Here is a 24,004-nt window from a genome sequence, read left to right on the forward strand (position 1 = left end):
TTGACACTCCGGAAAAGTCTGTACTGGAATGTGGTTCCGCTGTTGCGGATCACCGGGGTGTATTTGAAAGGAAACGGAAGGATGGAATCGATAACTTCCGATCAATACAGGTGCGGCTCCAAATATCGAAAATTCTAATAGCGGAATGTCAACAATGTCAATGTATGCGACGCGACAAAAAACGTATGGAATTAATTGATTTTGATTCAAGAAAACAAACAAAAAAATTAATAAAGCGCAGTGGCTGCTTCGATTCCTCGTGATAGACAATTGCAAGCGGTCCGCTTGTGTTCGTTCTTAGCGTTGCAGCTCCGGTCTATTTTTGGAATATGTGGATACGGAACAGTTGTACCAATTAAAAGTTTTTTTTTTTGGAACCACTGCTTTGATGTGCGAGCAAAATATCAAAAAATTCGACCAAAAAATGTTTTGCAAAATATTTGCAGTTGGTTGCTGAGCTGCGGAAATTATCGCAAGGAATATGGAAATAAATACGATTCGCACCGCCACGGCTTACACAAAAAGGATTTATTTATTTATTATTTATTTAATGGATGTGTGCCGACGGCGTGTGCGAAATAGCTCTGCTGAAATAAATATCATGCAAAAGTTGGAACGGCTTATAGTGTTGATGTGGAATCAGGAAATTTTTCCCATATGTATAATATAACAAATTGTGTTCGGTGGACTCAGGATATTTTTCCAATATGTATAATATAATTAATTGTGTTCGATGGACTCAGGATATTTTTCCAATATGTATAATATAATAAATTGTGTTCGGTGGAATCGGGTTATTTTGCAATATATATAATACTAGCTGCCTGCCCCAGCTTCGCCCGGGTTTTTTTTTAATTATCTTTTATTTCTATTGGTTATTTATTATTTTTATTTTACAGAATTTTTATCTTAAAGCTTCGCTGTATACTATGTTGGCTGTGGTATTTGTTGGTGATAACAATACATATTGATTTTTTGGTGATCCTACTCGAGAAAGGGCAACATATAATTGTCCATGAGTGAAGCACTCTTTTCTTAGGTCGATGCCAACAATCGAAAAAGTTTGTCCCTGTGATTTATTTATCGTAAGGGCAAACGATATCTTTACAGGAAACTGTAACCTTTTAAAGGAAAAAGGCAAATCCGTCGGAATCATCGGAATTCGTGGAATGTGAGCGAGCTGTCCGGCCGCGGGTCCAGTAATGATTGTGGCTACAATCACATTATCTCGTAATTCCTTTATCATAAGTCTTGTACCATTACACATACTGGGAGGGCTTAAATTCCTCAAAAGCATAACGGGAGTGCCTCTTTTTAATTTTATTTCATGTGATGGTAAGCCAGGAGGATTGAGGGAATTTAAAAATTCTTCCGGATAGTGCACAGTATCTTCAATGTTACATACGGTGTCAATAGATTTGTAACTCCTAAAATCTCCCGGAACTTTTTCCATAATCATTTCATTTATTTCGTTTACTGAGTCGTTTAACGGTGACACTATCGCTCTCGAGCAAAGCCAATTGAAATTTCTTTCTGTTAGATTTTGGATGTCAGGATAGATTTTGTCTATTAGAATTTCCAGACTGTTCACAGTTTGAGCCAATTCATTTGTCAACAAAATTTGGGTGCTGTTTGCCACTGTTGAAGGTAATTTACCATCACCAAGTTGAAGTATTTTTTCCGAGAAATTTCCATTGTGATTATTGCTTAAATGTGCTCTCATATTTGTGCGCAAATTAAGAGTTTCAATGGATTGCCATAAAGGAGATGATTTGAGGCACGCTTTAATAACGTCGGCACGTGTACCTTTTTTTATAACAGGAAGTGTTTGGCGAAAGTCTCCAGCCAACACAAAGGTTACGCCCCCATCAAATTGTCCGAGTTCCTGATATCTTGTAATGTGCGGTCCACAGCTTCGACATGAGCTCTATGGCTCATGGTGCACTCATCCCATATAATCAGTGACGATTCCTTTATCAGTTGCCCCAGTGGACCGTTTTTTCGGATTGAGCATACAGATAGTTGTTCTAAGGATACAGACAACGGTAATTTAAAAGTTGAGTGTGCAGTTTTCCCACCATTTAATAGAGTCGCGGCAATTCCGGACGATGCAACTGCTAGTGCTTTTCTTCTGGAGTGTCGTACTTTGGCTAATATTAAATTGGCAAGAAAAGTTTTACCCGTTCCGCCAGGCGCATCCAAAAAAAAAAAGGCCACCCTTGTTATTTTCTACACTTGCAATTATTGCATCGAATGCTATTTTTTGATCTGCCACCAACTTGGGTACATTTGAGTTGAGAAATACTGTTAACTCGTTAACATCGTATGCACAGCTTGGTATGGAATTAATTATATTATGTTGTAGTAAGCGATTAGGAGTGGGTAACCCAAAGTCCCTTAAATTTTTGTCGTTCATTTCTAACAGTTTGTTTTCGATTTGTATCAAGCCTTCATTATAAACATCAAAATCTTGACCTTGTTGTTGGGCTATGTGTCTGATATCTTGACACAAATCGTCTTTTAAGGCGTCCCATAAGTTGAGAGGTTCCGAGGGGAAACAAAATAATAAAATCACCACAAACAATTCTCTCAGTTTTGACGGACATTGGTATATCGATGCTTCTCTCAAAGTTACTTCCCATTGGTTATCATTTTCCAGCAAACCTCTATCTCGGCAAGCGGCTTTGTAGGTCTCTTTAACAACTCCATCAATGGTTTTTAAGTCCTGAAAGGATGTTGGGCCACGTACATGATGTAGTAGTATCCGGAGATAAAAGCATTCTGACTGAGAAGGATGAATGCCGTACACTCTTCCTAATGCCGCCTCTTTTTTTATGCCAGGGTGTCCAACTACGTCTTGACCACGTTTCCTTCTAGAAAATTTATTGTTAGCCCATGTATAGTAATGAGGGACTTCATGATAGAGTAGTGTTTTGGCAAATCCGTCCCTACTGCACAGGTCAAAAAACGCTGTCAGTGTCGGTTTTTGGTGGATTTTCCACAATATTTTGCAAGTTTTGTGCTGAGAAGTATACTCGTTGTCCGTTCTCTAAGTGCACCGCTAAGTGTACTACGGTAGGGTGTCTGTCATGGATAGGAAACTCTAACAACCTCCACACTGCTTCAGATGTACTGATGTACCGGCCGCTCAAATAATTTTCAACTTCGTCATAAGCATTTCTGACACTGAAAGTTGCTTGATCAGATCCTTTATTTATATATTTGCATATGTACTTTATAGCCTGTACGGAATGACAATATTCGACGTTTATGTGAGAGTTGAAAGTCCGACATAATATTGGAGAATATGGCACCACCCATCTATTGTCTATGCTAACTGTCCTACCCCGTATATTTAAGGTAGCAACCTGTCCGCCGTTATTACCGTCACGACGACGATAGACGGGATATCCATCATCACCGGTCTGAGTTTCATTGACAAAACGCCGCGGATATTTTTTGGTGCATATACCATTTTTCATGCATGGCGATGAGATGCTTTCTTCGCCACATGGCCCATGTATCATGTTTTTTGTGACTATTTGAAAGAGTGTTGGATCTTCATCTTTATTAGGTAGTTCGGCAACTATCAAGTCATCAATTTCGTCTGGCTGTATTTTTCTGTCTAACCAAAACAACATATGGCAATGTGGCAAACCTCGTTTCTGCCATTCGACGCTAAGCATATGACACTTGACAGTACCAAAGATCTCATCCTTTGTAATTAATTTAATAATTTTTTTCATTTTCAAATGAAATACTCGGGCGATAATATCATGCCGGTCGAAGGACCGCTGGCCGGTAAAAAGTTCTTCTTTAATTTCTTGCCACTCAGGGTTGCAAGTAAAGGGGACAAATAAGTCTGGTCTGCCGTAATTACGCACGTATGTCATGGCATCCTGTGTTTTTTCATGAAGGTACCTTGGAGAACCGGTAAATGAGGATGGTAAAATGACGTGTTGTCCTATATTTGCAGGATTTACATTTGCGTCTTGGTTTAAAGCATCTCTTAAATGAATATAGTCGTCGACTCTAAGCTTTTGTTGGTTTCGGGATATGTAATTTAATCTTTCTGAAATCATTTTTGCCATCATGTCAACACAGTATTGATTAAATAAATCTCGGTAATAATGTAAAGAATTAAAACAGTTAGGTCTGATCATTAATCGGTAGGCATAGAATTGCATACATGAAACAGTCTTATTTCGTGCTGAATTATGCTGGGGGATAGTTAGACAATAGCCGTCTTCGCCTGTTATAAACATAATAGGATATTGTAGCGGGTCATATGCACGATGCAGTTCAGAGACTCTTTTTAAGTTTCCGTCTCTACCATGTAATACTATGTCTCTGGGACCTTTATCTTCGTCAACTAACAAAACGGCCACCTCATTAACAGTTGGAGCATTATACCTGCCTCGGTGTTCTGTCTGCGGTACTCGATCGGAATGAATAATTAATTTTAAAGTCTCCGAAGAATTTAGTTCTAGGTTATGTTTAAAACCTTGTATGTATACATTATGGCTATTTAAAACAGTTTGTAATTCATTAATTACTTCAATTTTCAGTGCTGGGGCGATGTTTGATCGTATTGATAATTGATCTGCATCTGAAACAAAATAAATCTGCAAGAATTGCGGATTTTGGCCTGATGGCGGTAGAAGGCTGCCTATCAGATGATAAACTTGACCTTCTACTTTAAATGTGGGCATAAAATGCCCTTCTCTAATCTCTTTTGCGCCAAAGGATGTCATTTGGAATAGGCTGTTGTATCTACGTAAATTTTGTAAAAAATGAGCAGATAATAAATGATTATTGGTCAAAAGATTTTTTATCGGTTGTGGCGGATCTCGTATATTCGGGAGAACAACTTTTCCAGTAGCACAGCACATACCAATCGGTTCATGGGCCCATTTTTTTGCGAAACACTTAGAGCACATTTTGTTCATTGAACCAATTTTGACGGTTGTCTGATTAGCATAATCAATATGTGGATCATAATTGAATGCTGATCTATTACTATGAGCTAAAAATCGAAAGCGCGCTCTAGCTGTTGAAACTCGCTGTCTTTCTCTTCGTTCGGCTAAACGTTGGGAGCGGTCGGTGCTAGATTCCCTTGTGCGAGCTTCTGAGGTTCTAGCATTTTGATCCTCTAGGCGCTGCGAGCGCTCCGTGCTAGATTGTCGCGCGCGAACCTGAGTGCTTCTCAGATTTTGTTCGGCCAAACGTTGGGAGCGGTCGGTGCTAGATTCCCTTGTGCGAGCTTCTGAGGTTCTAGCATTTTGATCCTCAAGGCGCTGCGAGCGCTCCGTGCTAGATTGTCGCGCGCGAACCTGAGTGCTTCTCAGATTTTGTTCGGCCAAACGTTGGGAGCGGTCGGTGCTAGATTCCCTTGTGCGAGCTTCTGAGGTTCTAGCATTTTTGATCCTCAAGGCGCTGCGAGCGCTCCGTGCTAGATTGTCGCGCGCGAACCTGAGTGCTTCTCAGATTTTGTTCGGCCAAACGTTGGGAGCGGTTGGTGCTAGATTCCCTTGTGCGAGCTTCTGAGGTTCTAGCATTTTGATCCTGAAGGCGCTGCAAGCGCTCCGTGCTAGATTGTCGCGCGCGAACCTGAGTGCTTCTCAGATTTTGTTCGGCTAAACGTTGGGAGCGGTCGCTGCTAGATTCCCTTGTGCGAGCTTCTGAGGTTCTAGCATTTTGATCCTCAAGGCGCTGCGAGCGCTCCGTGCTAGATTGTCGCGCGCGAACCTGAGTGCTTCTCAGATTTTGTTCGGCCAAACGTTGGGAGCGGTCGGTGCTAGATTGTCGCGCGTAATTGTGAGGTTCTCACATTTTGTTGCTGAAGGCGCTGCGAGCGCTCGGATCTCAATTCTCTGGCTCGTGATCGTAATGCATATTCTCTTTGATTCGCAAGGCGATTTTCGCCTACTGATGATGACTCACCATTTCGACGTCTTTTAGCATCCCTCGCCTGAGCACTTTGCTTAAAAAGGTTTGATTTTCTTTTTTCGGCATACTGTATTAATATTATTGAATGAAAAATACTAAGCACAAAAAACTTGACTTCAATCAAACCAAAACCACAAAAATTGAGTTAAAATGCTATGGTAGCGTGTGTTTGTCAGTGTGATGAGATAGTAACTCACTTTATATGCAATTTTCTTACGGATCCCTAATTTTTTCAATATAAATTATAGCCTATTTAACAACATAAAAGTCAATGTTTCAACATTTTTTAAATATATGGAAGTATAGAAAGATGGTGATTTAACACTTTTCCAGTTTGACTTTTCCACTTGCGCAGCACAATCCAGCCGTTTCTCTTTTAAACATTAACGCACTGCAATATCGGTATATAGTCGCCATTGGTCCAATATCTAAATTTTCATTATCACTGAAGTTCGCAGTGGGGTCATATTGAAATTCCAAGCGATTGAATGATGCCAATGATCTCCATGTCCTCATTTGTCTTTCTTCGCTTAAGTTTTGTGAATATACTGGCTGCTGGCTTGGATGTCTGCGGCCAATGTTTGCACGTCGTCCTCTAAGCATTTTGGACTATGGACAGAGTGGTGAATTTATCCTCAAATGCACGATCCACATAATTTTCACAGTTCAACTTAAATTGAATAAAAATTCTTTTTTTTCACAATTTCACAGTGAACACAAAAATTGAGTTAAAATGCTATGGGAGCGTGTTTGTCAGTGTGATGAGGTAGCAACTCACTTTATATGCGAAATATTGCAATTTTCTTACGGATCCCTAATTTTTTCAAAATATATTATAGCCTATTTAACTCCACGATAATATAGCTTTCTATCGGTGAAAGAATTTTTTAAATCGGACCAGTAGTTCCGGAGCCTATTCCCTGCAAACAAACAAACAAACAAACAAACAAACAAACAAACAAACAAATTTTACCTCTTTATAATATTAGTATAGATATAATAAATTGTTTTTTATTATATTTTATATTTTATTTATAAATTATAAATGATTTTGGCTATGTTGTAAATGTCGCTTTTGAAATCTTTGTTGGGTGTACCGCCTTACGTTACGGGCATATGTACGTACGTACATTAATAAGCATGCATTTGGGTTATATGATCCCTGCAGTTCTGGCTGTTCACATGTGAATTTTTGCAATTGCCAATCATGTGTGTAGGAAAGGGAAAGGGATATTCCTAAGTTTCCCCCTCTTTCTCACTCTTCGAATACGATGTCGTTGCTTGGCAACGACGGCGGCCCGACACCAAATTTGTCTTCTATTCTTTCGTTTCTCTCATTGCATTGTTGGGATTGGAATGCATTAACCGTTAGAAACACAAATTTGGGTTTTCGGTGGGAACCACGGCTGAGGCATGCTCGACTTATGTATACTTTTAGGTTTTAAAGTTTTTTAACATAATTTACTTAAAATGAATATAATTATATACAATATTATTATGGAATATTATATACTAGCTATTGTCTGGAAATAATATTTAAATTAAATTTACTAGTCAAATTAAAAATCAATATTAATTAATTTAAAAAATGAACTAGATTATTTAAAAAAAAGGGATTTGTTAAATGGTTTTATAATTTGACTAATTAGTTTAAATAAATATTTCCAATATTAGTATTAAGAATCTTGCCCTTTTATTAATTCGCGTTGCATATATAGTCGGACATGACTTTAAATCTAAAGGGTATGCCAGCAAGGCACGCGCCAAAAAGTCTAAGACGAAACAAAAGGGACGACGCAAATTAAGAAAAACAAGAAAGGAAGCTAGCTTCGGCAGGCCGAAGCTTATATACCCTTGCAGACATTAAATATGTCTAACAAAATACAAAAAGGCTAAACAGCATCTAATCTATGACGATTTTTCTATTAATTTTCCATATTGTTCATATGACAGCTATATGATATAGTCGTCCGATTTTGATAAAATTTAATTTGTAACTCAAGACTCATAAGAAAACTCTATATTCCAAAAATCATGATTGTCTGATGAAAAACATCGAGGTAATAATTTTATTTCCGTTATTTCTATATAGATTTTTCGATCTTTCCTATGGCAGCTATATGATATATTACCCCGTTTTTTAAAAATTTTTTTTATTTAAGAGTATTAGAAAAGCCTGATGTTCCAAAAATCATGCTCGCGGGATTAAAAACAACGACGTTATAATTTTTTTCCATTATTTATATATATATTTTCTGATCTCTCCTATGGCAGCTATATGATAGAGTTATCCGATTTTGATAAAATTTAATCCGAAATTCAATAGTGGTTAGAAAACGCCATCTGGAAGGAATCAAGTCGATCTGATCAAAAACAACGGAGTAAGAATTTTTAATTTCATTCTCTCGTATGGTAGCTATCCGATATAGTCGGCCGATCCGGCTCGTTCCGACCTATATACTGCGTGCAACAACTAGACAACTTTTGGGAAAGTTTCAGCCAGATAGCTTTAAAACTGAGAGACTAGTTTACATAGAAACCGACAGGAGGACAGACGGACAGACGGACACACGGATTTGGATTCAGTTGGTGATGCTGATCAAGAATATATATACTTTATGGGGTCTGAGGTGTCTCCTTCACTGCGTTGCAAACTTCTGACTGAAATTATAATACCCTTTTGCTCTGCAAGGGTATAAAAAGAACTGACCTGCGTCATTCTTTCGTTGTTCGTCATCGAAGCGGTCGTGCAGGTTAAATTAAAGTGAAATTAAAGCGATTTACTTGTGAATTGTTTTTACTAAAAAAACCAGGTAAGTGCTTGAATTATGTTTAAGAGCTTTTTTTTTAAGTTATTGAAAAACCCATGAGGCGCTGCGGGGCTTTTAAGAAGTAAACAAAGTGAAATTGAATTGTGTTTAAAATAAGCCATCCCTTTAATGTGCGCCGGCGTACAGTTAATAAAATGGTCCCAATCGTAAGCTGGGCCCAATTTTAAACTGGCCCAATGAAGTTTAAGCCAATTCAAATCGACGCCTTATGGGTTTTTCTTTGCATCAACTGTACGCATCAACAGTGTTGCCAGGTGATGAGCGTCCGAATAAGCTAGATTTTTAATAAAATAAGCTAGAATAAGCTAAAATTAAAAAAAAAATGATATTTTTATTTTATGTTATGTTAAATCTGCATTAACATAAGCTTGTTAAATTTGCATCTAGCTTATAGCTTGAAATAACATAAAAATATCATTTTTTAATTTTAGCTTATTCTAGATTATTTTATTAAAAATCTAGCTTATAATATGCAAAACTGGCAATACTGATTGTACGAGGCAGGCCCCCCTTCAACTCCCGGAAGTTTATTTCGTTCAGCTATAAAATTTTAATTGTTGGTATTGGCAACACAATAATTAATTAATTAAATTAATTATATTATTTTCAAAACTTTTTTATTAATTTAATTAAAATATTAAACTAAAAAATTTGTTTTCAATTTTCAGCATTCCTTTTTTATTAGAAAATTTAGTAGATTAGAAATAAAATGTTTAAATATTATCAGCTTTATTATCAAGTTAAAAAGGAAAAAGAAGAATTAGCTAGAAGGCTAAGATTAGCAGAAGGAAGTCAGGGAGAAGAAAACGTTGAAGTTAGCGCTCAGGGTAATGAGAACTTTACGCAGGAAGATGTAGAGCTAGAACGTTTAGATGAAGATCCAAGTCAGGAAGCAATTGAGCATGGAGGTAGAGCAGGGTCAGGAGGATCTTAATTATAAGCTTAGGAAGTGGTTTGTTAAACACAAGCCCAAGCGTAGCTGTGTAATAGAATTAGTAAAAATTTTGAATGAAGAAAATTTAAATGTTAGGCCATTTTATAAATTTAATTGTACTGAAAAGCCAAATATTATGCAAGTTGGAGGTGGTTCCTATTTGCATATTGGCCTTTCAAAACAATTAAATAAACTTGATGTAGTTCCGGAACTACCGGATGTATTAAGTATTGACGTTAATGTTGACGGCCTTCCATTATTTAAAAGCTCACGTGCACAATTGTGGCCCATACTAATTAGAGTAAATAATATAAATAAATGTCCGGTTTTCCCCGTAGGAGTTTTTTCGGGCCAAAACAAGCCATCCAATTCAGATGAGTATTTGTCTAGATTTACTAGGGAGTTGTCCGATGTAACGAAAAATGGTCTAACCATTTTAAATAAAAACATTAAAATTGATCTAAGAGCTCTTGTGTGCGACACTCCTGCAAGGGCATTTGTTACAGGCACACCTGGACATACATCCAGTTATGGCTGTACCAAATGCACTCAGGTGGGACGCAAAATAGATGCAACGTTAACATACAGCACTTCTTGTGCTGAGTTAATTACAGATGTTGACTTTGCGAGGAGGAAATATCCAAATCATCACCATAAAGATTTCTTAGGGTCTCAGTCCGCTTTTGAAAAACTTGGCATCGGTATGGTTACCCAAGTTCCCTTGGATTGCATGCACCTCATTGAGTTGGGTGTAATGCGAAAATTTTTGGAAAGAATTTATTATAATAAAGTAAAACAAAAAATTTCTAAAGAAAATAAAATGAAGATGTCAGATATATTAACGTCAATGCGGGGCTACAAACCTAGGGAATTTTCATGAAAGCCTAGAACATTGTTAGAACTTCCAAATTGGAAAAGCACTGAATTTCGCCAATTTTTATTATACACTGGAATTGTAGTTTTTAAAGATACAATCCATGAAGATCAGTATTATATTTTTTTGCTATTGCATTGCGCATATAGACTGCTCTGCTCACAAAAACAGCGGGAGAATAATGTTGAGGTTGCTCAACGAATGTTAAATTTATTTGTTGAAAATTTTCCCATTGTCTTCGGCGAAAACAGTGTTTCTTACAATATTCATGGCCTACTCCATGTAAGAGAGACTGTAAATCAAATCGGAAATCCGATTGCAGGTTCCTCTTACGCGTTTGAGAATTATTTGCAGGTATTAAAAAAAGTGGTCCGAAAGCCAACAAATATTCTAGAACAAATTTATAGAAGAACGGTAGAGGAAACGTATGTAGCTCCAGAAAGGGAGGAAATTAAGTTAGAAGGCAGGTTTCTTAAAATTAAAGACTGTAGGCTTAGCGATAGGAAACCAGACAATTTTTGTTTCGTTGGGGATGAGATCCCAATACAAATAGAGTCCTTTGAGGACAATGAAGGAGAAATATTTATATTAGGTAGGGAATTCAATGATAAAACAAACTTTTTTGATGCGCCCTTAAGGTCGTCAAGCTTAGGAATTTATTTAGTAAATTTCAGAACGCTGATGAGCGTTAAAAAATTTTCAGTTAGGGAATTTAGGAGAAAGGCTGTAGTTATGCCTTTCAAACAGGAAGCAGTTTTAGTTCCATGCTTGCACTGTTCTTAGGGATTTTTAGGATTTTGGAGGTGTTTAGTCCGTAGGCGTAATTTAATTACGAATCGGGCATATTTAAAGCGACGGCGCTTTAAATATCTTTTGAAGATTCACCTTCCATGGTTCGAAACCAAAAAAAAAAAAAAAATTAGGAAGTTTCAATTTATAAAACAATGATTTTAATTATGTTCTTTTTATTTCCTTAGAATGTCAGAGCCACCGAACAAAATTCGCCGTATCGACTTTTCCGAGTCGGGTGAGTATAAATTCCATTACACAAAACTGAAATTAAAATATTATTTTACTATTCACAGATCATCCATCCGTATCTCGTGAGTTTCATGATTTTTTTTTAATTTTTGATAACCTATTTAAATTTTTTAACAGATTCATGTGAAGAAAGAATAATCCTGTGCGAAGAAAGGATACTTTCCGCATTAAAAGGTATTAATTGCTATATATATTAATATATATAATCCTTTCTAAATAAATTTATTTACCATTTCAGAACAAAACATCTATCTTGCGGAGCAAAATGCGGCTTTGCACCGCAAGATAGATGTTTTGGCCGAGAAGCTGGCGGAGAACACGGCAGTAGTTGACGCTTAAGTTGAAAGCGGAAGAGAAGAGGGTGGAGACAGGGGTTCCCTTCCCCCTCAAGACGGAGGACGACATAGAGCTCTTCGAGAGCTCTATGACACCTGAGCGGCGGGAGTTTTACGTAAGTTTTTTTATACTGCAAGAGTAAAGATTTTAACTTTTTATCTTTACAGAAAGCAAAAATTACTAACTTTGCCAGGAAGGATGACTTTGCAAAACTTTTCCGAAAAGTCGTTGACGATGGCTTGCTGCCAAATTTTAATTTGGACGGCACGAACTCACATAAAAAAGAGGTTTAAAAACTTGGCAAACCTCTTTGGTATTTTGAAAGGTAAACAAATGAACAATATTTTTCATTTATTTTAATAAATTATTCGAAGCAGCAATTTTAATAAATATCTTTTTATATTTTCAGACGTCTCACAAGAAGTATTTCCCCTTGAGGATGCCGAAAAAATAATTAGAAAGGCGATGCAAAATGCGCAAAAAATAGCATTTGCAAAAAAAATATTAAAATTAATTTTAATTTAAATAATACGTTATAATAATAAAAATGTAAAATTATAATAATAAAATAAAAATAATAATAAAATAATAATAATAATAAAATAATAATAAAAATAAAATAATAATAATAATAAAAATTTAATATACTAATAATAATAATAAAATATGTAATAATAAAAATGTAATATAATAATAATAGTAAAATAATAATAATAATAATAATAATAATAATAGAATAATAATAGTCATATAAATAATATTTATAAATAAAAAAAAATGTTTAAAAACTGTATTAAAAATGTGTTTTTTTTAGTCATTCCTCTTATGAAAATAGGTATGACTTTCCAAAAAAATGTATTGGGGAATTCATATAGGAAATTGTTTAAAAATTCACCGAAGAATTCCCAAAGGGCATCCTCGCAAAAGCTTTCGAGGAAAACCCCGCTTCCACTTCCGCTACGAATTCCTCTATGCCTTATACGATTTTTTTCCCATACAAAATTCGTATAAGGCACCGAGGAATCGCTCGATGAAACGGCCAAAAAGTTCATCGAGAGATTCACCTATGAAGAAAACTTGAATCCCATACAAAATTCATCGCGCAATTCCTCGGTGCGGGCATACCTTCGTACCCCAGTTACCTCGGTGCTTCCTCGCGGAATTTCTTATAGGAAAAACCTTTTTTGGAACTGCAGGGAAAAAAAAAAAAAAAAAAAAAAAAAATAATTAATGTGTTTGTGTGTTGAGGATAAAAAAAAAAAAAGTAAAAAAAAAAAAATTTTTTTTAAATAAAAATTATTTTTTTTTTTTTATTTTTAATTTTAAAGATTCTAAAACTAAAAGATGATTGTATAGTTACGCACTGTGTAGACTTTTTTAAAATTAGCAGATAGTTGGATTCACAAAAACAACAACAACTTGAAGCATAGAACAAATAAAATGTACACATTGACGTCAATGCGTGAAATAGACTCATGTATATTTATATATATATACATTTACAAAACAGGAGGTTATAAAAGGAAAGCATTTCAAAAAAATATTTTTTTTCTTTTTTTTTATTCAAAAAAAAATTTCTTTTTTTTTTTTTTTTTTTGTGTGCCACCTTTATATTTTTAAAAAAAAAAAAAAACTTTTTTTTTAATATTTTTTTTTTATTTTAATAAAAAATTTTATTATTAAAATTTTACCGGTCCCCAATAAAATAACAAATTTTAAAAACCCTAAATAAAATAATTAAATTAAATTATTTTTTATTTAATATGCCAAAATTGAAAAAAAATAATAAAAATTGATTTCAAATTCGAGATCTTGGAAGATAGCCATATTTTTATTGATCTTTTAAACAAGACTAGTGATGATAGTGAAAAAAAATTTAAAAAGTGAACTTGATACGCAAATAATAAATACTAATAATAATAGTACCTATTAATGTAACCTCATCAACTGCAAGCACAGTTGAAGAAACAACAACAACAACGCCTACAACATCAAAATCAAACCCACCTACTTTGATAAGTAGGTTTCTGGTGGAAAAGGAAGAAGAAACAAGTACAGCAGCATCTACAACAACAACTACATCTGCAACTACAACAACATCTACAACAACAAGATCAACAATATCTGCAACAACAACATCAAACCCACCCAATCTTTTTGATTTTAATAGGAAAGATACAAATGTTGAGAATATAGAAAATAAAAACATAGAATCTAAAAATCACAAAAAATTGTTATGGGTATCAATGATAGTGAGGCAGATTTTCAAAACGTAAGTCGAGCACCTAAAATTAGTAATACCTCTCAAGAAATAGTGTTGGGTATCAATGATAGTGATACCGAATTTGAAAGTGCAACACGAGTTCCAATAAAAAGAAACACAACACAAAAATTAAAAAACGCTGAAAACATACATAACTCTCAAATAGAATTTACAAAGAGAGGAATAATAGAAAATTTTAAAAACCAGTTAATTGAAAATGAAAGGAGAATAGGGGGCATCTGGATTTAGGAAGAAGGGGGTTGAATAGATTCTTCACCGTAGCATATAAAAGTGCTACGGTAGGTGTTAAATGTCACTATAATAATATATATAGAAGATCACATGTTAAACGTAGTGGAAATAAATCAAAACGTAGGAATATAAAACATTTATCTCCTCACCACCACCAATGAAAATCTAAACGAAATGTAAATACCCCTCTAGCAACATTAAGAATAAATTGTTTTGAATTTGCTGAAGTTTTAACACATTCAGCAATACATGCAGAGAGGCAGAAAGATAGAAAAGTATATGAAAGAATTTCGAAAGATGCCGATCTTCTTTCTATACAAGATAGTAAACGGGAAGAGATAGGAGATGAAGAACCAGGATATCTTAACGATGGCCCACAAATAAATGAAATAGGTATCGAAGCAGCAGAAAAAATTAATGGACTATATTTGAGGAACAGAAATTTAGCATCTCAAATGCTAATTGAATATTTAAATAAAAAAGAAAGTGAGATTAGTACAGATAAAATTCCAATTAATGACATTAATGATTTCAAAATAACTAATAGTGACAATATAATCTGATTGAGCAGGGAAATATGTTTGTTTTGCAGAATTTAAATAAAGAAGTTGCTAATACTATTTCAAGTGGAGTACAAAAAGGTAAGTTAAACAAAATATACATATAAAAAAAAATATTTTTATATATACTAATAATATTTTATTTTCAGAATTTCAAAATAATAATAATAAAGAAGTTGATAATACTATTTCGAGTGAAGTACAAAAAGGTAAGTTTAATAATATATACATATATATATAAAATAATATTTATATATACTAATAATATTTTATTTTCAGAATTTCAAAATAATAATAATACAGAATTTAATAATACTATTTCGAGTGGAGTACAAAAAGGTGAGTTGAACAATATATACATATATAAAATAATATTTATATATACTAATAATATCTTTATTTTCAGAATTTCAAAATATTAATAAAGAACATGAAAATACTATTTCGAGTGGAGTACAAAAACGTGAGTTGAATAATATATATTTTATATATATATATATATATATATATATATATATATATACTAATAATATTTTTATTTTCAGACCCTCTGGTTTTGTATGATGACCATGATGAGCATAATGATGATGATGGTGATGATGATGATGATGACCACGAAGTAATCATTTACGATGAGGATAATCCAGAGCCATGCATCACAAGATCACCTAGTGAGGACGAAACTGTTCTTGTTGAAGGTGGAATTAACAACTATGTGCAAACTATACCTTTAAATTTAGATAAGGATAATGATGAATATATAAAATCTATTCCTTTAAGTAATGACGATGATAAAATCTTTATAATAGAGGGTGGTATAAATAGTTATGTGCAAACTATACCACTAAATATTGAAGAAAATAAGCAAATTGAGTGTAATTCTAAGAAACCATTTTAATTGTTCTTTAAAATAAAAATTTTATAATCTTGTTCTGGGAAATTTTTAACATTAACCTCTAATAAGCAATGTTTGTTCTTTAAAATAAAAATTTTATAATCTTGTTATGAAATGTAATACTAACCTCTAAATAAAGCAATGTTTGTTCTTTTAATTTGTAATATTTGGTTTATACATTACCTTCAATTAACCTTTAAATAAAAAGCGATGTTTGTTCTTTAAATTTAAAATTTCATTGTTATACCCTTGCAGAGCAAAGGGTATTATAATTTCAGTCAGAAGTTTGCAACGCAGTGAAGGAGACACCTCAGACCCCATAAAGTATATATACTCTTGATCAGCATCACCATCTGAATCGAAATATGTATGTACGTCTGTCTGTCTGTCTGTCTGTCTGTCTGTCTGTCTGTCTGTCTGTCTGTCTGTCTGTCTGCCTCTCTGTCTGTCTGTCTGTCTGTCTGTCTGTCTGTCTGTCTGTCTGTCTGTCTGTCTGGTCTCGTCTGTCTGTCTGTCTGTCTGTCTGTCTGTCTGTCTGTCTGTCTGTCTGTCTGTCTGTCTGTCTGTCTGTCTGTCTGTCTGTCTGTCTGTCTGTCTGTCTGTCTGTCTGTCTGTCTGTCTGTCTGTCTGTCTGTCTGTCTGTCTGTCTGTCTGTCTGTCTGTCTGTCTGTCTGTCTGTCTGTCTGTCTGTCTGTCTGTCTGTCTGTCTGTCTGTCTGTCTGTCTGTCTGTCTGTCTGTCTGTCTGTCTGTCTGTCTGTCTGTCTGTCTGTCTGTCTGTCTGTCTGTCTGTCTGTCCTGTCTGTCTGTCTGTCTGTCTGTCTGTCTGTCTGTCTGTCTGTCTGTCTGTCTGTCTGTCTGTCTGTCTGTCTGTCTGTCTGTCTGTCTGTCTGTCTGTCTGTCTGTCTGTCTGTCTGTCTGTCTGTCTGTCTGTCTGTCTGTCTGTCTGTCTGTCTGTCTGTCTGTCTGTCTGTCTGTCTGTCTGTCTGTCTGTCTGTCTGTCTGTCTGTCTGTCTGTCTGTCTGTCTGTCTGTCTGTCTGTCTGTCTGTCTGTCTGTCTGTCTGTCTGTCTGTCTGTCTGTCTGTCTGTCTGTCTGTCTGTCTGTCTGTCTGTCTGTCTGTCTGTCTGTCTGTCTGTCTGTCTGTCTGTCTGTCTGTCTGTCTGTCTGTCTGTCTGTCTGTCTGTCTGTCTGTCTGTCTGTCTGTCTGTCTGTCTGTCTGTCTGTCTGTCTGTCTGTCTGTCTGTCTGTCTGTCTGTCTGTCTGTCTGTCTGTCTGTCTGTCTGTCTGTCTGTCTGTCTGTCTGTCTGTCTGTCTGTCTGTCTGTCTGTCTGTCTGTCTGTCTGTCTGTCTGTCTGTCTGTCTGTCTGTCTGTCTGTCTGTCTGTCTGTCTGTCTGTCTGTCTGTCTGTCTGTCTGTCTGTCTGTCTGTCTGTCTGTCTGTCTGTCTGTCTGTCTGTCTGTCTGTCTGTCTGTCTGTCTGTCTGTCTGTCTGTCTGTCTGTCTGTCTGTCTGTCTGTCTGTCTGTCTGTCTGTCTGTCTGTCTGTCTGTCTGTCTGTCTGTCTGTCTCTGTCTGTCTGTCTGTCTGTCTGTCTGTCTGTCTGTCTGTCTGTCTGTCTGTCTGTCTGTCTGTCTGTCTGTCTGTCTGTCTGTCTGTCTGTCTGTCTGTCTGTCTGTCTGTCTGTCTGTCTGTCTGTCTGTCTGTCTGTCTGTCTGTCTGTCTGTCTGTCTGTCTGTCTGTCTGTCTGTCTGTCCTCCTGTCGGTTTCTATGTAAACTAGTCTCTCAGTTTTAAAGCTATCGTGTTGAAACTTTTCCAAAAGTTGTGTAGTTATTGCACGCAGTATATAAGTCGGAACGAGCCGGATCGGCCGACTATATCGGATAGCTCCCATATAAGAGTTAAAAAAATAAAGGATAAACAATTATTACGCCGTTGTTTTTGATCAGATCGACTTGAATTCTTCAAGATGGCGTTTTCTAACGGTTATTAAATTTCGGATTAAATTTTATCAAAATCGGATAACCCTATCATATAGCTGCCATAGGAAAGATCAAAAAATATATGTAGAAATAATGGCAAAATAATCATAACGTTGTTGTTTTTTATTCCACGAGCATGATTTTTACAACATCGACTTTATGAACTACCCTTGAACCGAGAAAAAAATTTCATAAAAATCGGACAACTATATCATATAGCTGCCATATGAACAACAGTCGAAAATATGTAAAATTAATAGAAAAGTCGTCATAGCTTCGAGGTTGTTAGCCTTTATGTATTTTGTTCGATTTGTTTGATGACTGCAAGGGTATATAAGCTTCGGCTTGCCGAAGCTAGCTTCCTTTCTTGTTTTATTTATAATTATAGATTAAATTTATTCTTTTTCAAAATTTAGTAAATTTAATTCTAATTCTGTATAAAACATTTCAAATGTACAATCATCAATATTTTTCTTAAATTTTTCTATTTCAATGTCTTGATAATTATTTCTATTAGGACAATTCTCTATTTCTTTAATTCTTTGCTCGTAAACATAAATATTTGCATTTATTTCATCAAGTTTATTTTCTAATTTGTTTTCTTCTATTTTATAATGTCCATATTGTAATGTATTAATTTTATTATCTTGTATAACTAGCTTAGTATCTTTGTGACTGAGAACCCCTTTTTTACATCTAACTGTTGATAAAATATGATTCCTAGATCTAATCATTGTCATAGATCCTACCACTTCCTCTTCCGAAAACAAACATTTTTTAAAACTATTAAAGGTTAACTGATCAATGGCACTTCTTTTAACTCCCTTTGATTTTTTTTACTGTTTTTTCAGAGTTATCATTAATATTATATGATTTAAAGGCATACATTTTTGATCTTAAACCAACAAATTCACTCATCGGTCTTCCATTGAGTTCATCTTTAAAAAATCCCAACCTCTTTTTATTTGCTTTAGGGAAATTATAGAGATTTAATAATTCATCAGAATAATCTGATGTTTCAAACGTCATCTCAATGTCATTCTGAATATCTTTATAAAAATCTTCAGTATAAATTGTGTATATAAAAGAATCCGTATCCATATAATTTAATTGCACATTTTCATTGTATTTGGGTTTAATATAATTATAATGAAAATCATACATTTTCCATTTGGATAGATCTAAAACAGCAAAACCTAAATATAAAGGTTTATTGTATAAACCATTTAACCTTTTCATTTGAAAAGCAAAGAAGTTTTCTGAAAACTGTTTTACACTATGGAAGTTGGACTTTGATATAAGAGATCTAGCACAATGCCTTTTAGGACCAGCAGAATCTGATGGTGAAGCACTTTCCCATTCTGTTATTAATTTTACATCCACTCGTTTATCCACATTTTCCATGGTTTTTCCATAGACAGCATTATTTAAAAGTTTAAAAAATCTTTTTCAAATGTATTTTTTGCATTAGTTCTATGGAATGTATTCAAGTCAGTATATGCTTTTAACCAAGGCTTCTGAAAGAAACGAAGACCTCTATGGATTTTTGTCAGAATTAAACCATTTTCTATACACTGTTGAAGATTTTTATAATGAATAATATATTTTTCTTTATCCCTTAAATCAGCAATTCATTTTTTAATTTTATCTGTCTTTGTTGGTAATTGATTATTGCAACAAAATGGAAGATCATTATGTTTATAATGTAATTTATAAGGATATTTTAGATCTACCTCAAAAATGTAGCCATATTCACTATCATCTCCTATCTCTAAAATATTGATACTATCAAGTGATTCCCTTGAAACCCATTCAAAACCTCCATATGGTAAAGATTGTGACATAGCCCAACCATATAAATTATTTGCATCCAAATAAATTAAATATGATGATTTTTGAGTACTATCAAAATTCTCAACATATTTATTATTTGCTTTTGCATATCTACATGTAGGTACATTGAACTAAGCCACCTCGAATACCACTTTGAATAAATTTATACTGATCTATATCAGTTAATAAATCTAATTCAATTTTAGTACATTTTAACATAGCTTCCCATGATAAACCTGGTGTTGTGAAAAAATGCGCTGGATCAAGGGAATAAATTTTAATACAAAGTCTTCGGAAGTTTTCAAAGACATCAGACATTAACAAAACATCTGTTTTCAAGTATAACTCTAAATAATCTTTTAAGTTCTCACATGAAAACTCATTCCATACCTCTTGCGCATGAGTGTAATTTTCAATCGAACATTCATTTTCAGTTAAGGAACTATAGAAAGCTTCTCTAGGAGGTAATTTACTTTCTTTTAATTTCTCAACTAAATCTAAATATTGTAAGGGTTTGCAAAACGCCTTACAAGTTTGAGTGCAGGAGAGCCGCATAGCAACAGCGGGATGCGCGGCGTGCAGAAGAAAAGGGAAATAACGGTGCAAAGGACTTTGGACTCAATGCTGCGGTGAGTCTGCAGACTTTGGACCCAATAACGGTGAGTCTGCGGACTTCGGACCCGCGCAAAGAGGAGAGACCGTGAACTAACGGTACCGTTCTGGACTTTGTACCCGTTATAACGGTGAAGTTCTGGACTTTGTACCCGTTATAACGGTGAAGTTGGCGGACTTTGGACCAGCACAAAGAGGAGAGACCGTGAACTAACGGGACTTGTGCTGCCCTTTGGACCCGATCACGCCACTTATCCTGCACTTTGGACCCAGTCACGCCACCGATGGAGGGAAATAGCGGGACATGGATGGCATATAAAAGGAGGACGCGTGCAGGCAGTCGGGACAGTCAAGTCAAGTCGTGCAACGAGATCGTACCAACGCGAGTGAAACCCCCAGGAGAATACCAAGTGCCATTTAATCCGGAATCAAGATCGCCGAGTCAAGAAGCCCAACGACGGTCACGTCTACATAAGCTGAGACTGCCAAGCTGAGATCCCGAGGGTACAAGGTAAGTTGTAGGGTGCGTCTACGAGTCTCGAAATCGACGAAGTTGGTGGAGTCTTGGCAGTGGATGTTGTGCGAAAGGTACCCAGCGTCGGTACCCCATGAAAGATTGAGGACCTGCTGAGGGCCAGGCCGACGAAGATCCAGTGGAGTTGTGCGAAAGGTACCCGGCGTCGGTCCACACGAGAGTGAGGACCTGCTGAGGGCCAGGCCGACGAAGTCCCGACCGAACTCCGGGGTGGAGCGAAGAGTGGTGACTGCAGGCATCACTGCTTAGCCCCGCTAGGGAGGTTCTGTCTAACATCCTCCAAGGTTGTGAGAGGCTCGTAGCGTGCCTAATACGCGACCGGTGCCCAAAAGACTCGGCAAGGCAGAGGACGCGCGACAGGCGTGCCGCCGTAGAGTCGACGCGGGAGCCATTACCGGCGTCAACGAGGGAGAGCGAGTCGTCAGGCAGCAGATCCACGAGTCAATACCAAGCTGTAAAGCCACAACAATAAACCCAACCTATATTCTAAAGCTAACCTGTCACGCAACAATAAATTTGGTGGGACGAACACATAAACTCAACTGAGCTAGCCGCACGTTTCGTAGCGAGCGGAGACAATAAAAAGCAGTTCGTTATAATATTCATAAGGAAATACACCCTTTCTTCGCATAAGGTTAAATTGAGTTTCATTTGGGAAAAATGATCTTGTTATATGCATTTGATCACTATCCAGGTTTGAAGCTAATGTATCTAATGCAGAAGGCATAAATCGAAATGAATCTAGAAAACGGATTTCAAAGTTTTCACCATTACTTAAAGTTATAATTTTTGATATTAAAATATACTGTTCCTTATTTAATGGGATTACCTTTATTTCACCAGGTATGAGAGCCAAATCTTTTATAAATAAATGGCAATCATACCTGGTGAAATTGTGGAAGAAAAACCGGAATAAATTTTGGAACTTTATATTTTAAACTACATGCATTATGTGCTGCACCCCTAAATTTTCCTGTGAAGTGGCAGGTAGACATTTATTTATTTTATTTTTATTTTAACAAATTAAATCTAGTATTTAATACTAAAGTTAATGTAATCTAAGGCACTGGATACTAAGTCCTTCGGCCTGATATAAAGATAATTAATAGTATTATATTATTTTACAGTCGGAGTTGTATTTTACTAATGAATTCGTGTAATTTTTGTATATTAGGTTTTGTAATGGATACAAGTGGGGAAGAAAAGCTTCTCCTGCTTCCTCCATAAATTGTGTGGGATAAATCACATCATTGATGGTGTTTTCATATAGGTACTGAATTATCCTTCCTTGGAATCCAGAACTGATCTTTTTAATTCTTGCATCCACTGGCTCGATAACGTTTCTTTTTTGCTGCTCCGTCCGCAGATGGTGACTCCACGAAATGTTACCCGATAGGGTAATGTTGCACTTTTCACAATACTTATTCATCTTGATTTTTGCTTTTTGTTTTTTGTTTTAAGTATTGTTTTATATTGTTATTAGTTTTCACTTCTTTTCACTTTATTATACTTTACTTTAACTGTAAAGTATTTTATTTTATTTTATTTTATTTTTAATTTGTGTAAACTAATTGATTTAAGTTTGCTCACACACACACACAAACAAACACAACTCAAATTTGGGGTGTTTCTCAAGTTAATTCAACTTTACTTAAACTGTAAAGTGTTTGGATTTTTATAATGATTAGATTTTAAAAGTTCACATAAATCGATTCCACTTGAAACAAAATTAACACGACTTTTCTTTGATTTGAAATTTCCGGAGGGTTCGCACGACGATTTTATTTGGTTCGCTCAACTCGGATAGTTTTCTTAAACTGAACTACTTTCCACATTTCTCCTTAACACATAACTTTTTTGAAAACTTGAAAGTAACCGTTTTTTCTTTCGGAATATAAACGTGTGAGAAAAAATTTTTTGAATATGATTAAATAAAAACGCATTTGACTAAATAAACGATCTCATTTGTTTTTGTGTATATTCTGTTAGGAACCACCACCACCACCAGCACCACCTCCACTATAGAATTGAAACATTTAAGATTACCCTCCCCTTTACTTAATACAAGTTAGAAGCAACATACTTTAGATATTCACGCTCACTTCCCCATCTAATGCTCGCTAAAGAGGGGGAGGTTCTCGAACTCACGCTTGTTTCACACCACAAAAGTATGCGGTCAAACCAACGCCTTTTGACCACAAGACCACTGAAGACAGGTTACACTAACAGATATCATCTACAACCCTAATTGAATCAACAAAACGGACACGCATAATAAAACAACTTCCCCCTCCTCCTACTCCTCAGCCTAAATATCGTTTTACAAATTCCTACACATGACAAAAGGGCAAGCATTATAAAACAACTTCCCCCTCCTCCTCCTCCTACTACTCAACCTAAATATCGTTTTACAAATTCGTACGCATCACAAAACACCCCTCTCTCACACTCCTACACACCATTTTCGGGTAAAGATCACTCTAAACAACCACAAATTCTACGCATGACAAAACACCCCTCTCACACACTCCTACGCACCCTATTCGGCTAAAGATCACTCTAAGCAACCACACATTTTTACGCATGAGAAAACACCCCTCTCACACACACACCTTTGGGGTGAGAAAAACAAGACAAGACAAGATATGACAAAACACCCCACCCACTTTCACCATTTCTTTGGGGTGATCCTCACACCTCACACCTCACACCCCTTTCTAACTTAATTAAGTGACCTTTTTATGCTAATTAGGTCATTATGACACCTGTGTGCATCCTAACGGTCACCCCCACCCCCTTTTTCCCCCTTTTTCCCACACTTTTATTACATAATTATGCTAATTAGGTCATTATGACACCTGTGTGCAACCATGCGTGACTAATTAGGGTCACCCCCATCCCCTTTTTTTGACATGATTTATTACCTAGTGAGCCAGGACCCGTATTATCCAACTACTAATGGGTTTGCAGAAAAGTGACCAGATCCCAGCCATGCTTAGCCCATAACTTTTGAAATTTGTACCTGATTTAAAAGTGGAATACCTCTCTGAATTTGTTATCAAAATTTCTATCTAGCTGCATTATTGGTTTATTTTCGAATTTTTGGTCAA

General features: G+C 35.7%; 1 protein-coding gene across 1 annotated transcript; it reads left to right on the forward strand.

Annotated features, from left to right (window-relative positions):
- Nucleotides 1-10,825: 10,825 nt before the first annotated feature.
- Nucleotides 10,826-15,697, forward strand: LOC108100643. The gene is made up of 8 exons (XM_043209498.1): nt 10,826-11,615; nt 11,674-11,691; nt 11,747-11,803; nt 11,868-11,953; nt 15,086-15,121; nt 15,320-15,379; nt 15,447-15,503; nt 15,586-15,697. Exons 1-8 carry the CDS (start codon nt 11,567-11,569, stop codon nt 15,661-15,663), a joined length of 441 nt encoding a protein of 146 aa, XP_043065433.1. The 5' UTR covers nt 10,826-11,566; the 3' UTR covers nt 15,664-15,697.
- Nucleotides 15,698-24,004: the final 8,307 nt, after the last annotated feature.

This window comes from Drosophila ficusphila, unplaced genomic scaffold (assembly GCF_018152265.1).
Source record: "Drosophila ficusphila isolate 14025-0441.05 unplaced genomic scaffold, ASM1815226v1 contig_128, whole genome shotgun sequence".
Taxonomy (NCBI): Eukaryota; Metazoa; Arthropoda; class Insecta; order Diptera; family Drosophilidae; genus Drosophila; species Drosophila ficusphila.